Source organism: Odocoileus virginianus, chromosome 10, assembly GCF_023699985.2.
Source record: "Odocoileus virginianus isolate 20LAN1187 ecotype Illinois chromosome 10, Ovbor_1.2, whole genome shotgun sequence".
In the NCBI taxonomy this organism is placed as follows: domain Eukaryota; kingdom Metazoa; phylum Chordata; class Mammalia; order Artiodactyla; family Cervidae; genus Odocoileus; species Odocoileus virginianus.
This window is the reverse complement of record NC_069683.1, coordinates 53,673,144-53,690,968: the sequence shown is the minus strand read 5'-3', so window position 1 is coordinate 53,690,968 and position 17,825 is coordinate 53,673,144. Positions and strand designations below refer to the sequence as shown.

At 41.6% G+C, this 17,825-nt stretch overlaps 1 protein-coding gene across 4 annotated transcripts in view; it reads right to left on the bottom strand.

The window, feature by feature from the left end:
• Positions 1-14,249: 14,249 nt before the first annotated feature.
• The window catches only part of ALG9 (ALG9 alpha-1,2-mannosyltransferase), a 105,796-nt gene continuing 102,220 nt past the window's right edge, over positions 14,250-17,825 (bottom strand). For all 4 annotated transcript variants that reach the window (XM_070473595.1, XM_020882296.2, XM_020882295.2 and 1 more), the window contains one exon: positions 14,250-14,486. In XM_070473595.1, the coding sequence (XP_070329696.1) occupies positions 14,363-14,486 (124 nt within the window). In that variant the 3' untranslated portion in view covers positions 14,250-14,362. The remainder of the gene's footprint in view (positions 14,487-17,825) is intronic.

Below are 17,825 nucleotides of genomic sequence, written 5' to 3'. Positions count from 1 at the left end.
ACGGTGACACGCTCAGCACAAAAGCACTGAATTCGGACACCCACATACAGTTCGCTTATCCAGTCAATCAAAGGAAGACAAGGTTAGACTTGCCATTCCTGGTCAGATGAAGCAGGGAGAATACTGAGAAGCCCACGCTGAAGGGATCCACGGCTCTGAGTGTCGCAGTAGAAAAGGGGTTAGTCCTGAGGAAGGCTGAATCACATCACCATGTTCTCCCGCCTCTTGCTTCACGTGTACTAGGGTTGCCTCTTCCACAGAGCTCTGCAAGTAAGCACTGCTTCAAGGGCTGATCTGTTCCAGAGTCACCCCACTGGGGGTGAAGGCTGAGTGCAGAGAGAGAACTGTGTGCATAGGTGGTTCTCAGGGCAGACTCAGAAGCATCATTCTATTGAGAAAGCCATCGAGAAAGAGGTGGGTGGCTCAGTTCAGGCACAGAAAGCCAGAGGCATATACAGATACTTTCCAACTCTCTTCATTTAGGCAGATGAACTTAGGAAACCGATTCCCTGGTCTGTACTTAAGTCATGGCAGAGTAGTAATTATCACCATAGCATTAATGACATTTCAAATTTATATTTATACAAAGAATGTCCTCATTCTGTGAGACTCAAATATTTGCCCCTCACCTTTACCTTGATAATTTCTTCTTCTTTCTCTTTTTCCATTTTGTGGCAAAATTTTAATCTCAACATTATGGATGGGAATACTTGGCAAAGAAAAAGAGACTTTACCTGGACTCACACAGTGACTCAAGCTGAAGAACTCATAATCAGGGATTCTCACTATCCCTTGCTTTATCCCCCACCCCACAGCTTACCGCTGTATGTAAAAAAGGTATTGGAGGACTTCTCTGGCGGTCCAGCGGTTAAGACTCCATTCTACCAGTGCAGCAGGCATGAATTCGATCCCTGGTGGTGATCCCATGTGCCATGCAGTGTGACCAAAAAATAAATTAAAAAATAAAAAGGTATTGGATTTCCAGAGCAAATCTCTTTGAATTCTTGGGAAGAATATAAATCTTGGGAAGAGATGGTTCTGACTCAAGCCAGTCTATACAGTGGTTAAGAGAGTACACAGTGAGGTCAGGAAGACCTTGATTGACATCCTGGCTCTATCAATTACTAACTGTGTTCAGTTCAGTTCATTTGCTCAGCTGTATTCAACTCTTTGTGACCCCATGGACTGCAGCACACCAGGCCTCCCTGCCATCACCAACTCCCGGAGCTTACTCAAACTCAAGACCATTGAGTCAGTGATACCATCCAGTCATCTCATCCTCTGTTGTCTCCTTCTCCTGCCTTCAATATTTCCCAGCATCAGGGTCTTTTCCAATGAGTCAGTTCTTCACATCAGGTGGCCAAAGTACTGGAGTTTCAGCTTGAGCATCAGTCCTTCCAATGAATATTCAGGACTGATTTCCTTTAGGATGGACTGGTTGGATCTCCTTGCAGTCCAAGCGACCTTCAAGAGTCTTCTCCAACACCACAGTTCAAAAGCCTCTATTCTTCAGTGCTCGGCTTCCTTTATAGTTCAACTATCACATCCATACGTTGACTACTGGAAAAATCATAGCTTTGACTAGACGGACCTTTGTTGGCAAAGTAATGTCTCTGCTTTTTAATATGCTATCTAAAAAAAAAAAAAATGCTATCTAGGTTGGTCATAACTTTTCTTCCAAGGAGGAAGTGTCTTATAATTTCATGACTGCAGTCAAGATTTGCAGTGATTTTGGAGCCAACTAATTGTGTGACTTTGGGCAAATAACATACCCTCTCTGAACGTTGGTTTCTTCATCTGTAGAGTGTGGTTGTAAAGCTTACTTCTTGTGGTTGTTAAGATTAACTAATTAATATGTAGTGCCTAGATTATTATCTGACAAGAGTAAGCCCTCAGAAATTTGCCAATAATAGTTATTATCTACTGAGGAAGCAGAAGCAGGAAAGAAAACATTCCAATCAGCTGAGCTTTGGCAACAAAGAGGACCCATGTGAAAAGCTGATGAAATCTACATGGTTTAGAGTCAGAAGACCTGATTCAAGGCCTTCCAGGAGGCTTTCTCATTGGTGAGATAGGGACAATGCTTACCTTACTTCTCTCTCAGGATTGTTTCAAGGAGTAAGATCCAGACTGTAAAGGACTTGCTAAATGGCAGACATGACACAAATGTTGGCAGTTTTGTTTTTGACTTCCAGGGGCTCACCGAGTCCCTGAATCTGGTGCCCACACCAAACACATAAAGAGAACATCTGGAGGCTTAAGTTCAAGATCTGTTGGCCCCCAATTCCCGAACAACAGCAGTCACAATGAGTATCTCCCTGACCACAAGGGTATATTTAAGATGCAACAAACCTGGTGATCTACCAGGCATGGTGCCCTTTCACAAAAGTTTTAGGCGCCTGAGTCCTATGATGGCCCTAATATTCTAGGACAGAACTATGGGTATCTTGCCATATGCTATACACAGTCCAACAAATACCCTTCGTTACGGTGTTAAGTGAAAAAGCAAGGAACACAGTGTTACTGAAACTGTAGTACACAGGGTAATTTGAACTGAAAATGCTTGGAAGTAATAGATTGCCCCTAAACAATATTAAAATACCTTATGATTTTTTTAAAAAAGCAATGCATGTGTAATAATATAACACACTGTAATTCTATACAATGTGTGTAGTAGCTAACTATTTGTGTAAAATAGAATGAACACACACGTGCTTGTATGAGCTTTTTTTTAAAAAAAATCTCTAGGAGAACACACATGACTAACCCCATTGGTTGATGGAGTATCTGAGAAACAGAAATATAAGGGAAAATTTTCAGTGTACAATCTATTTATCCTTTTGTTTGCTTTTTACTGTTTATTGAACTCCAAATTTTACTATGCTTCCCAGGTGGCACTTGTGGAAAAGAATCCACCTGCCAGTGCAGGAGATGCAAAAGTTGCGGGTTAGATCCCTGGGTGGGGAAGATCCCCTGGAGAAGGAAATGGCAACTTACTCCAGTACTCATGCCTAGAAAATTCTATGAACAGAGGAGCCTGATGAACTACCATCCATGGGGTCGTAAAGAGCCAGACACAACTGAGCAATTGAACACATGCACACAGATTTTACTCAGATTTCATCAATTTTTCCACTAGTGTCTTTTTTTGTATTTCAGGACCCAATCCAGAATAACACATTGCATTTAAGCTTTTTAAATTCTGAACCAAAGAAGTTATTACATATTCAAACAATCAAACCTTCTAGCTCTTGGTTACCTACCACACTGTAAACTGGACTCTGCCTCTGCCTGGCTGGTCTCACCCTTGACATGCAGGGATCTGTATTCATAGTCCTCCCACCCCTACCCCCACCCCCGCCAACTAGTCCCCGCCTAGCCCTGCAATACCCACGGCTTAGATTCCCTTTTTCACTCTCATTTTTGTAAGCTCTCATCACCATGGATTGTACTACACCCACCCAACATAAGTAGCTTTGAGCATTAGGGCACACTGTCCCCAGACCCCAGTTAAACAGAGGTTTGATTTAGCAAAGCAGGGATGACTTAAAATATTACTGGTCTCCTCAAAGCTTTTCCCTTTGATGTCCCCTGAAGATGGTATTCTCATTTTTTTCCCTTATCTGCCCAGCAGACCGGATAGGGCAAAGGTCACAGGAGTGAGAAAGAAGAAGCAGAGCCAAGACCCCTGGCTGCACCATTTACATTTCAGCAGAAATTCCGCTGGGACTGTAATCAGAAACCGGAATTTCCACTGACTTCTAGGACTTCAGGAAAGCAGCTCCCTTTCTAATCTAGCTGTGTGATTAAATTAGCTGAGGGCTCACAGTGTTCTAGAAAACCCCTGCAGACAAGATCAGGTGCAAGATCAGACAAAGCAGAAACAGTCTCATGGACTTTAGAGACAAACTTAAAGTTACCAAACTGAACAGGTGGAGGGAGGGGAATAAATGAGGTCTTCAGGATGGACATATACACACTACTATATATAAAAGAGATGACTGGCCTACTATACAGCACAGGGAACTATACTCAGGAGTCCGTAATAGCCTACATGGGAAGAGAATCTGAAAAAGAATGGATATGTGTATATACCATGACTGAAACGCTTTTAAGAAAATTAAATGTGCATTAATTTTTTAAAACACCATCCTTGTAGAGAAGGGGGACAAAAAGAAGCAAATGTAGAAAAATATGGGAAACCTATTGAAAATGTGTCCATTTGCCCAGTAGCCCTCGACTCCCCTATCCTGCAGCACAAAATTAGTGCAGCTCACGTTTTCATCAAAACGTGATCATCAACTGAACTAATAGCATTGTAAATCAACTTTACCTCAATATAAAGTAAAAACAAACAAAAAGCCCCTACAAAAACTGGACATATTATTGTCACACTCTGTCTTACTAGGACAACCCCTAGGCTGTTGAGGGCAAAATAAGGGCAAAATAAGAAGGTGGTAAAAGAATGAAACAACTTTGACTAGATCCTGTTCTTGTTCTTATAGTTATTCTTCTGTCACTCAGTTGTGTCTGACTCTTTGTGACCCCACGGACTGCAGCCCGCCAAACTTCCCTGTCCTTCACCATCTCCTGGAGCTTGCTCAAACTCATGTCCATTGAATTGATGATACCATCCAACCATCTCATCCTCTGTTGTCCCCTTCTCCTCCTGCCCTCAATCTTTCACAGCATCAGGGTCTTTTCCAATGAGCTGGCTCTTCGCATAAGGTGGCCAAAGTATTAGAGCTTCAGCTTCAGCATCAGTCCTTCCAATGAACATTCAGGACTGATTTCCTTTCAGATGGACTGGTTTGATCTCCTTGCAGTCCAAGGAACTCTCAAGAGTATTCTCCAGCACCACAGTTTGAAAGCATCAGTTCTTCAGCACTCAGCCTTCTTTATGGTTCAACTCTCACATCCGTACATGACTACTGGAAAAACCACATTTTTGGCTATATGGACCTTTGTCGGCAAAAGGGCCTGTTCTTATCTATGCCCTTCCAATCATTCCAGATACCAACACAAAATATCTAAAGGAGAGGTCATGAGAGTGTAAGATCACGGTTAAGAGAGAAGGTCTGGTGCCAGACAGAGTGCTTGGGTTTGAATTCCAGGTCCACAACTTTCTACCTAGGTGATCTGAGTATCAGTTTCCCTATCTTTAAAAAGAGGATAATAGTTATCAAGCTTATAAAGATGTTGTAAAGATTATGAGTATGAGAAAAAAAAAAGCAACTTGAAGTATTCTTGACATGTGGTGGTTTAGTCGCTAAGCCCTGTCCAACTCTTGTGACCTCATGGACTGTAGCCCACCAGGTTCTTCTGTCTGTGGGATTTCCCAGGGAAGATACAGGATCCGGTTGCCATTTCCTTCTCCAAGGGATCTTCCTGACCCAGGGATCAAAACTGTGTCTCCTGCATTACAGGCAAATTCTTTACCATGATCTACCTGGGAGTAAATACTTAATAAATATCAGCTATTACTCACATTATTTCTCCACAGAGCAAATTTGATGATCTAGAGGGTATAAAAAAGCATTAAAAGGAAAACAAGAAACCCCCCAAATAATGAAAAACCAAACCTCAATACAATCCCGATAAAGTTCTAAGATTGAGTTCAGAAATGGGTATCTATCTTTGTCTCCTAAGGACATCTCCTTCTTTATTAAAGAGCTGAACTTGTCTGTCCCTAAAGGCCTAAATTGGCCTAAGTGGATACCCTATGCTTTTAAATGCAAATTCTAATTCCTTGTGCAGATGTTTGCTTTTCAACACAGGACCTACACAATCGAAGGTATTCTGAAAGGACCTACACAATCGAAGGTATTCTGAAGCATTTTACTCCGTGAGAGGCTCAGCCCTGCTACATTAAATTGAGCTACTATGCTGTGGATAATTTGTCAGCATCTGATGGAGGGGAGAACTTTGAACATTCGTGAATCCTTTGAATTGCCTTTGGTGATATCAGTAAGTTAGCAGAAGCAAAGTTAAGACTGTGCTTTGCTCATGTTTGGAAAACTGAAAATGCGTAAATGACTGCTGTGTGTTGGTCACTCAGTCATGTCTGACCCTCCGTGACCCCATGGACAGTAGCCCACCAGGCTCCTCTGTTCATGGAACTTTCCTGGCAAGAATACTGCAGTGGGTAGTCATTCCCTTCTCCAGGGGACCTTCCCAACCCAGGGATTGAACCTATATTACCCCTAAAAGTAGTCGCTTCCCCATCTTAACCAAACACTTATCTTTTACTGCCTGTGAATACCATCAAGGTCACGTCAAACAGAAGGGAAATTAACTGTGAAAAATTTATCTGTGGATCATTTACCAACCAGGGAACCACTGTTGCAGTGATGATCCAGCTCCCACAAATTATGGGCATGGTTTTTCTCAGGAAAATTGTGCAATTTTAGACGCATAGGTATATATTTATTTTTTAGGTATATATTAATATTATAGGCATAAATTTATATTTAGAAATATAGGCATATAGAAATAACTCAGATATTTCAATTTACACTGGAATTTTGACACCAAGGATACAGCTAATGTGACTAATCAGACTCCTGGAGGAAAAAAAAAAAAGCACTGAATCTTTTAGTAAGAGCAGGCTGCCCTCTGCTGGACACTAGGGCATTGCAGACAATGCTGCATTGAGTTTTTGGAAACTGATACCTGGGAGTAAAACAAAACCCAAAAAGCATGGGAACAAATTTAAAATTTGGATTCTATTTTTTACAGTATCTCTGGTAATTGCAGGCTCTGGGAACACAATTATAGAAATATCCCAAGGAAGAGGGAAGGGGGCTGACTTTTTTAAAATTCACATGATTCTTTTACAAAAGCAGCACTGTACAACAAGCCTCATTTTCTACGTAACTCCACAAATATTTCATCGAGAGAAAAAAATGGGAACAAATTATAGGAAATACCAAAGAGGCTTAGAGACGTATTGTTAATAGGGAGACAAGGAACAAGACCAATTCCTGAAAGATACACGGTGGTTTTTTTTTTGTTGGTTGAATGAGCACATCTCAGGTCACTTCTCTCAAAACGAGATTAACCTTCGCTCTTATTTCTGAGGGGTGTGGAAAGCAGCTCCAAAGAAACTCTGCCAAGACTAGTGGCAGAATAACAAAGGGGACGTTTTCACTGCAGTTGTGTCAAGCAAACAGAGCCAAGTATATAAAATCAGCAAAGCAGGTTCCCCAGTGTGTCCTGAGCAGGGGGGCTCAATACCCACATATTCCCATTCAAGACAACCACAGGTCCTTATCTGAGGAGGCAATAGGGTTTGAAAACAACCAGGCAGTCTTCCTGAAGGTTGGGTCTGCTGGCTCAAACTCTCCCCCCACATAACAAGTAAATTAATTACATGGCATCTGAATGGGTCTTAAATTGCCAAAACTAGTCATTCCTTTTCTTTTTCCCCCAGATTGTTATCATTCAAATGTACTGAGCTGAGAGGATGAATGAGAAGGGAACCACAGTAAATTATTAACATCCATTAATGTACTTCAGTATCACATTAGTTAACTGTTTCCCAGAAAGCAGAACAGGTAAAGTTTGATAGAAAAAGTATAATAAAGGGTCTGGGGAGGGGAAGAGGCCTGGATGGAGGCCTGGTTTGCAGGGGTTGTCATTGGAAAAGGACACCGAACATTTTGCTGACAATTATCTTTGAGGGCTTCCCCATGGCTCAGTGGTAAAAACTCTGCCTGTAACGCTGGAGATGCAGAAGGCGCGGGTTCAATCCCTAGGTTGGGAAGATTCCCCGGGAGGAGGAAATAGCAACCCTCTCCAGTATTCTTGCCTGGAGAATCCCATGGACAGAGGAGCCTGGCGGACTACAGTCCAGGGGGTCATAAAGAGTTGGGCATGACTGAGCACATACTTAATAATCTTTGATCTTTGGTGGAATTGCTTTCCAGTCTCTAGTGTCATCAGCAGTGGGTAATTGGAGGGTCCCCAGGTAATTCTCTTGTGGAGCTTCATTTGAGAATCACTTTTCTATGAATGACATCTCCAGCATTGAGTATAATGCTACTGAAGCAAACAGACCAGAACCTGTAACTTCCTCACTTGGCAACTTGGAACTCAAGGGTTAAAATGGCAAATTGCAGGCCAGTGGTACCAACTGCCAAATACTGATTCTGCAGGCAAACGAAGGTCACAGAGAACCATCCTAAGGAAGGAAATGGCTGAAAGGCAGATCTGCAAAAAATCCTTGTCAGAAGAAGTTAGTTTTATCTCACACAATCTTTTGGCTGTTAGAACCATCAAGAATCACCTGGTTTATACTTTTATCTCTAGGCATGTCAAGACAGAACAAGCAGCCTAGGAACTAGAAGCAAAAACAAACAAAAAACCCCTGCTATTTTAAAGTATTTTATGAAGATATCTTAAGATTTTCTCAAACATTTTAAAGAAATGCTCGTAAATAGAGCATTTAAATAGCATTTAAATAGCATAGGTAAAATGCTATTTAACCCAATTAATTCAATCGTGAGCCGTTTATTCTAAGAAGCCACAATAGAGTTCCCAGTCTGCTCATATCACTATAATTCTGCATTCTTATATCCCTTATCTGAATGGCCCTCACTTCATTTATCAAATCTGTTGGTTGTAATTTGCTTCCGTGCCAGGTCTGTGCTGAACTCAGGGCTGAGGAGAGCCAAAATATCTTTCAGCCGTAAAAAACCACTTACCATTTGATATATTGAATTTGAATATGTCACCACGAAGTCGTCTTGCAGTTAGACTTCCTTTTCCTAGCAGGGCTTGTAGCTGGCAGGAACCCCATGCTTCCTCACACCTGGAGGAGAGGGCTCTCTGCCCCAATTCATTCAGAAGATCTGGGCTGTCTGACCCTCCAAAATCAAGTCATAATAAAATATTCATCAAGGACACCCAATAAGGGACTCTGAGGAAGCTGCCTTTGTGTGAAAGCATGTGTCCTTCAGAATTCCTAAAATATGCATAGCACTGAGCCCCATTCACACCTTTCCAATTGCTCTTTGAGCACAATAGGTCTTCTGACTTGCTCTATTTCCTATGGTCAAAAATTGACCAAACTGAAAGCAACAGCTGTATATCAGCTGCAGGTTTCTTTGTACTTTTCTTTATTGGCAATAAACACAGTACCCAAATTTGTACCATTTTGGTACAGTACCAAAATATTCAGGGAACTGTGTTGAACACTGGGAATACACAGAAGTGCGATGCGGTCTTTGCTCCCAAGTGCCAACAGTGTTCTTGAGAGACAGGTTTACAAGGGTTACAGGTAAAGGTTCTATGTCATTAGTAAAGCCACTAGATACTCAGGAGGGTTAAGGGCATAATCACAGTAGTCTGAAGTCTAGAAAGGCTTCAATTAAAGAGAGGGAGACTCAAGCCAGCCCTACAAATAATTAAACAAGAAGGATGACCTTCTAGGTAGGGAAAAGAAATTCACTAAGGCTGTGCATTTCTCCCTCCTGGAATTATATTAATAGAATATCCTTCTCAAAACTTGTGAGAAATAAACCAAGTTTCATGGACATTTTTGGGTCCTACAGAAAGAAAACTAGTTAACCAATGGTATTCTATAAAAGGGCTTCTCTGGTGGCTCAGTGGTAAAAGAACCTGCCTGCAATGCAGGAGATGTGGGTGGAACCCTGGGCTGGGAAGATCCCCTGGAGGAGGAAATGGCAACCCATTCTAGTGCTTTTGCCTGGAGAATTCCATGGACAGAGGAGCCTGGTGGGCTACAGTCCATAGGGTCACAACGTTGGACACGACTGAGCAACTAAGCGCCGCACAGATCAGCCAGAGAATTCTAGAAGTTATTGACTCTAAGGTGCGAGATATAGGAATGATATTAGAGATTCACTCACACACACACACACACACAGACACCAAGCGTATTGCGCCTGAAAAAGTGGCAAATTACCTGAATGTTAGATATGACTAGACCTCATTTCTATGAAGACTCTCATACTTTAGCCACCTGATGTGAATAGCCGACTCATTGGAAAAGACCCTGATGCAGGCAAAGACTGAAGACAGAAGGAGAAGAGGGTGACAGAGGATGAGATGGTTGGAAGATATCACTAATTCAGTGGACATGAACTTCAGCAAGCTCTGGGAGATGGAGCCTGGAGTGCTGCAGTTCACGGGGTCACAAAGAGTCGGACACCATTTGGCCAGCTGAACAACAAACAATGGCAGATTCTCAAAGTCCAGAGATTCTTAATTCAAAAAGGTAACATGGACTCAGAAACTCTCTTGTAGGCACAATGTTGACACACTGGGTAGTTAAGTTCCCACTGTGCTTGGTTTTAAAACTAATCCTCACTGGGTTTGCCAATGGCTTCTCCCCAGTTTTAGAATAAACACACTAGGTTGGTTGGTCTGCAGAGGGCAAGTCTGTACACTGCAGGGTGAAAGTGGGGGTGATGGAAGGAGCTGAGCTCCTTCTGTTTCCAATCTCCACCAAAGATTTAGAAGCTAAAAGCAAAAGAGAAAATACCACCTTAAGAAAAGGAAAATCAAACTGCCAAGATTTATTTAACTTTCTTTCACAGAAAATACAAGTACGTAATGTAAACACTGACATGTGAAATAAAGTCCAAGCATCAGGAAGACAAATGACCTGAACAACACGCTTGCTTCAACACTGCAGTGCTTCCTGATTTCACTTGCAGCAGGAATCACATGATTATACAGATTACATATTGGAAAAATTAAAGGCAACATCCACTGAGATTTACCAAAACACCAGAGAGCCTTTGAAATTCAACAATGCCATATGGAAGTCAGAGGTCTCTGATGCAAAAAAAAAAAAAAAAGAAAGAAAGCTGAGCACATGTCCATTTATCTGTTTACCCAAGGCGTTTAATGTAGGAGCCTAAGAAATTAACACATGAGTTTTATTTGCCGGTGGAGGCAAAGATTAAATGACCCCTCTTTTCCCTCTTCAGAGAAAATGAAATTAACCAAATTTAAAGCAGAGCTGCTCAACACTGGCCAGAAGACGGCACCATCACAGTGAATTATTTCAACAAATCCCACAAAATGCAAAACACAATAAAAGATTTCCATTTGTGCTCTGCCCAAATGATCAATCCAGATCTAAGGCTGTAGGATCATATGGGGTGTTCCTTCCCCAAAATCCAAACTAGAAAAAGATGACCCAAATAAGTGGTTGGGATCAAGAACCACCTTGATTTAAAACAGATAATCTGATTCTGAACTTGAATTCAGTAATAAAGGGTGCAGTCTTTACTCTTCTGTTATTATCTCAAGAGATTAAAATGAGTGGTCTTTCTTATCATATGACACCCACAAATTGACAGGTCCACTTTGATAACAGATGCTACTACACAGGTTGGTTCAGTAAAGGAACTCAGCATTGTAAGATCTGGAGATCAGGGAGCCCTAGAACTGCCAATTTATCTACTTCCTATTCTTGCCTGGAACATCCCATGGAGAGAGGAGCCTGGCAGGCTACAGTCCATGGGGTTGCAAGAGTTGGACACGACTTAGCAACTAAATCAACACCACCTACTTCCTCACTCACCTCCATAATCAAAGATTACCACCAATAATCTGTAGCCTATTATTCCTTGACAGTCAACAAACAATGGAGAAAAAAGGACTTCAGATACTTTATCTTCATGCTGACCACTCAGTCTCTGAAGGAGAAATGCTACTTGCTCCAGGTGTTTTGAGACACTTTCCCAGGCAAAGCTAACCTCCCTGTATTGCTGAGGTGGAGATGTTTTAGTGTGATTATAAGCCATGTGAAAAATACCTTCACAACAAATACCACTCATTTTTATGCAACTTACCCATAGAATTTGGCACAGTGTTCTGCAATTTCTTGTGCTCTCACTAAAGATGTTTGTAAAACAGAGAAAACCAAATAAGGTTTTAAAGAGATAGGAACTGACATTCCCAAGGAATATCAATCATGACATTTTTTTGTGCTATGTTACAGTAAGTTCTTGCTCAGCAGGCTGGTTTTTTTTATTCTTTTTTTCAAACCTGCAAGATGATATAACAGATCAGCATTGTACTACTCTGATTAGAAAAAAGCCGCTCATCGTTGACCTCCATTACTGCACTTTCTCATTTATTTCTGCAGAAAAAGAGAGCTCTAGCCACTGTGAGGGGGCTTCCCTATAGCTCAGATGGTAAAGAATCTGTCTGCAATGCAGGAGACCCGGGTTTGATCCCTGGGTCAGGAAGATCCCCTGGAGAAGGGAATGGCAACCCACTCCAGTCCTCTTGCCTGGAGAATCCCATGGACAAAGGAGTCTGGCGGGCTACAGTCCACGGGGTCGCAAAGAGTCGGACACGGCTGAGCGACTAACGCTAACAGCCACTGTGAAGGACAGTTTACCATTACGGCACGTATGGCAAGACATTTCACTAAAAATTCTCTATCCTGTAGTCAGACTATACGTGCCAATATTTACCTCGGAAAACAGGAATCAAGTGTTGAAAATTAAATGCCAGAAATCCTTAAAGCAGTCAGTGGGACCCGAGTTTATGTTCCCTCCCCAAGGAGGGAACTGTTCTACAAGATCTAGACCCATTGCCTCACTAGTGCTCCACCCCACCCCAGATATTCCTTCAGAGTGGACCCCAATGAGAAGACTCTTTAAACATAACTAGCTGTTTCTTTTCTCGTCACTTCTTTTCTCCTCTCTTAGGATCAGTTCCTACTGAAAATCTCTTCTCTTTGAAAAATGAAAGATGGAAACTCTGAAAAATTAATGCATCTTATCTGCATATTCTAAACATAATTACCCTTAGGGAAATAAGGCACTATAATGTGACCCCAGCCTGACCATAGGAATGGAAATGGAACTGATATTGGATCATGTATGGCTGCACAGAAGCTTGACTTCCAAACATGAGCACTGCTCTCCTGCAACAGGCCAAGCTGCATGCTGGACCGCTGCTGTGCTGGTCAGACCCACAGGCAGACCGGAGGCTCCGAAGAACTGAGAAACCCAGATAAAACTCTTCCTTAAAAATAGAAAGTGATGTTATCAATTAGGTCTCTGGCCAACCTCATCATTCTTTCAAGTAATGTTTTCATAGTCAAGTGAAGAGTATGGACAAGCGCTAGATGAGAAGTTAGGTAACCCAGGTTGTGGTACGAATGTTACTATTATTGGCTGTGTGGCCTTGGGCAAGTCACCTTACCTTCCTCTGCTCCCTGCCCTCCAGTCTTAAGTTTCTTCATCTGTAAAATGGGGATAAAACCACTTGCCTTGTCTACCTCACGTCATGACTGTGTGGATTGAATGGAAGATAATGTGAAAGTGCTTTGTAAACGATGAAATACTGTGTGTGAAGGCAAAGTGAAATATATACTTATATTCTAATTAAGTCCTTATCATTGCCTATTTGACTAGAGGTTTCCCATGCAGGATGTGCTTTGCAATAGAGAGACTCAAAAATAGATGCCATAAATATACACTGGTCTTTTTCACTAGGGTTGTTTAAAAAAAAAAGGGAGAGTCTTAATTTCCTCAGAAATGGTCTCAGAATAAATTAGTTTAAAATGTGATGTCATTCAAATCCACCAACTGATAGAATTAATCTTCTCCATGTATGTCCTAAACAGTTATAGTCTGGTTTGTTGATATCTTTACAGAGGGAAGTCTTGAATTCAAGAAAGCATGCTAAAAAAAAAACCTTTCATAGTTATAGCTTGTTGTAAAGGATTTAAATGAAAACAAGAGGCATCCTATATAAAGAAATTAAGCCACAGTTCCTCAAATGGTTGCCTTTTTCCTGAGATATCTCCAGGCCAAGGTTCTAGTCCTGTGAAGTGCTTTAGAAAAGCTTAGTCTTGCTGGAGGTGAAAGGACATGTATGTTGGCAACTAGGCTGTGCTCATTTTCAGCACTAGGATTTGAATGAGAAGGTCTACTAGGAGCTGCCAGGGAGCTTGGGTGGAGCAGCTCACCCGGCCCCAGGGAGGCCAGTTCTTGGACACCAGGCCAGAGTGTGGAGAACAGTTCAACACTGCCATCCCATCCCAGGATTTTCAGTTCTTCATCAAAGTTGGTTCTGCTCTTCTCCGGTCTAGTAAATAATCGAACAGAAGAAAAACAATGAGATGTGGAGCAGCGTATCTACCCGGACTGCATGGCCTGTCTCCATCTAGCTGACAAGGTGTACATGCGGAGCAGACACAGGCAAGGAGCGAGCGTGACTGACTCTGACCAGCCCAAAGCACCCAGACTCCAGCATTCGTGTCACACGGCCTTTATTACACACGTTACAAGCGATGGCTTGGAGGGCGTCCTGTCAGTGGAATCACCAGTGAACAGGATGGGCGTCCTCTGGGCCCACAGGCATGGTGCTAACCTCCGCTTTTCCTTCTGGTCTGCTTTGCTTTCCGGGGTTTGAGGATGCTGTAGTTTGCATACACTGTATACTGATCTGACAGGAAGGGAATGTAGAATGCCCGCAACAACTTGGAAGATCTGAAAGACAAGAAAGAAAAAAAGACAGAATTTTATCATTTGAGAGAATTTACTCATGGTATTGAAAATGATTAAAGGAAATGAATAAAATGCCATGGTAAGGATTATATTTTATATAAGCTGTGCTTAGCTACTAGATCTTGATAATCGACTTAATCAAAACCAAGTGCTGGGGCTTCTCTGGTGGTCCAGTGGTAAAGAACACACCTTTTATTGCAGGGGACATGGGTTCGAGCCCTGCTCAGGGAACTAAGATCCCTCATGTCTAGGAGCAGCTAAGCCTATGCGCCACAACGAAGACCCAGCACAGCCCAAAGAAAAAAAGACCAAGTACCTTCTTGCCTGAACTCAAACGACAGTCTTGGTAGTCTCACTAATAAGCCACAGGATATCCTTCAGAATAGCTCTAGGTCTGTGTTAGAATTTGCCACTGAAAAGTTCTAATTCAATCAAAGAAATGTTATTATGGAAATAAATTCTTAACACCTTAAGAGTTTGTGTACCCCAGAGACTGCAGAGATGCCAAAGGCTCATGTGATCTTGACTCCACCTCTAAGTTTTCCTAGAGAGGTGAAGAAAAAACTAAGTCCTTGGCTTCCTGTGCATACTGTTTTGGCGATTCTCAAGTCAAAGACAGAGTCCAGTCTTTTCTCTTTATACTCTTTATACTTTTCTCTTTATACTGAAATATAGATAGGAACAGCTAAAACCCTGAATGTCTCACTAATTTCTAAAGAATATGAAAAATATCTCACATTTATTGAATACCTAGCATTGAACAAGCCCTGGGGAAAGTGCTTACACTTTTTAAGGTACTATTTAATCCATACAATAAACCTATGAGGAAAGTGATATTACTTCGATTTTATAGATGGGAAAGTGAGACACATAGATTAAGTAGCTTGAGCAGGGTCCCATAGTAAGTGATAAAGCCCTCATTCACATTCAGATTTGATTCCAGACTCTGCACTCTTACCACTCTGGTTTATCCTGCATCCCAGGAAACAGGCTAACAAGATTCATCACTTCCTAGAAAAAGTGGCACTGATAGTTTTAAATTCTATATGCAGTAATACTTCTTGACTATGATTTCTGAGTCAAAAAACCAAAAGTTGGCCCAGAAACTGCCAACCTAAATGAGGTAGCTGAAGGGTGTTCCCCTGCCAGTCCTTTTCCAGACTCTCAGCTTGTAAATGTCATGTCAACGTGGCATTTGTACTGGCAGCCCACTTCTGAGTTTGGCAGACTCCCGCAATGCCTGCACACAATGATACCCTGCTTGGCATGCACACCTCTAGAGATCCTTCCCAACTGGGATGCTGGCTGTGCGCTGCGCTCAGCAGCCACTCACTTCACTTCAACAGCTAACAGCTCAAGGGCTTTGATAGAGAAAAGAGGCTTAGAAGAGAGACATGCGAGATAAAGCAGGGCCTCTGCAAAGAAAGAACAGGAGGAGGAAGCACCTGCCTCAGTCAAAAAGAAGCTAATTTTTCTCCTTTCTGTCCATGCTGCACAGACAAGGGGAAGGTCAGGACAGAAAGCTGTAAGCTGGAGCAAACTCCTGCAGGCTTCAGTGTAGTAAAGAAAGGCTAAACTGAATTAAGCATCATTTCCATTCCAGGTGACTCCATGCTAAAAGCTTCACTAATACAATCAGTACATATTTCCAGTCAACTCATTCCTTGGTATAACATTAGGTCCACTGGGCCCAATTTTACTTTTTGTACTTTCTTTTTGGAATGTTTCCTTACTACTCGGAAGGATCATTATTTTGTAATTTTATTCTTCTTGGAGTCTTTCAAAGAAGAAAGGAAAATTATATTTATTTTCAAAAATAGAATAAAACTCATTCTATCCTGTAACTACCATATAGGTCCATTACAACCTTTTATAAAATTTAAACTATATTAAAGGATCTTAGTGGTCTTTTTTCCCTCTACATCTTGCATTATTTACAACTATGCTTAAAAAAAAAAAAAGACAAATGATAAGAAAAAGAATGATGACATCCCAAAAAAGGATTATGCAAAAATGATATAATTACATTATCCTTCTATATTTTACTGCATTGTTCAAAGTATGCATCATCTTTCAATAAGGTACAAAAGATTTGTGACACTATCTTTGCAGCCTGCATTTAGCTTTAATTGAGCACAGCTGAGAGTTCAGAATTTAAAAATTTCCTGTCCATAATGCCAATGAGAAGAAAATCAACAGAGGAAGACACTTCACAATTAGACAAATCAGAAGATGAATGCAGAGACAGCAGCACTCAAGACTCTAATGACGATAGCGTGTGTGTGTGTGTGTGTGTGTGTGTGTGTGTGTGTGTGTGTACGTGCACACGTGTGTGTGTGCTCAGTCATGTCCGACTCTTTGCGACCCCACGGACTGTAGCCTGCCAGTCCCCTCTGTCCATGAAATTTTCCAGGCAAGAATACTGGAGTGGGTTGCCATTCCCTTCTCCAGGGGATCTTCCTGACCCAGGGATAGGAGCTGGGTCTCCTGCATTGCAGGCAGATTCTTTACCCTTTTTTCTGAGCCACCAGAGAAGTCTATTTCAGGTATACATATTCAAAAGCAGAAAAATATGGAATAAAGATTGGGGTTGCTACATTCAAATTCTTATAAAGATTTCAAATGATGTTTTTTAAAACTATCCTTTCATTATTACTTTTATGTTATTTATAAAATAATTTAAAAATATGAAAACAAAAGGGGTTATAGGCCCTTTTACAGGCCAAGACAGCACATGGTGAAGACAAGACAGTACATGCGGCAGGACAGTACGTGGTGATGACTATTTCTATGCTGACCATTTCTATGCTAACTTCTTGGTCAGCCAAGGAATTCTAAAAGAGATCATTTCAGAAAACCATACAGGGCGATACATGGGATATGTTATCATAAAAAATACTGACCTCCCTAAAATAGAAGGGTCACTACGTATTACTGCTGAATGCAAAAGGCAAGCTGAAACAAAGGTAAAAGAATAATGGAGACTGGGACAAAATAGCTACCACATACATAACAGAGGAAAGGCATCTAAAATATATAAATTATCTATCTATCTATCTATATATAGATGGGCTGGGCTTCCCTGGTGGCTCAGATGGTGAAGAATCTGCCTGCAATGCAGGAGACCCAGGTTTGATCCCTGGGTCAAGAAGATCCCCTGGAGAAGAGAATGGTAACCCATTCCAGTATTCTTGCCTGGAGAATTCCATGGAGAGGGGAGCCGGGTGGGCTACAGTCCATGGGGTCACAGAGTTGGACATGACTGAGCAAGTTACATGTACTGGGGCTTCCTGGGTGGCGCAATGTTAAAGAATCCACCTG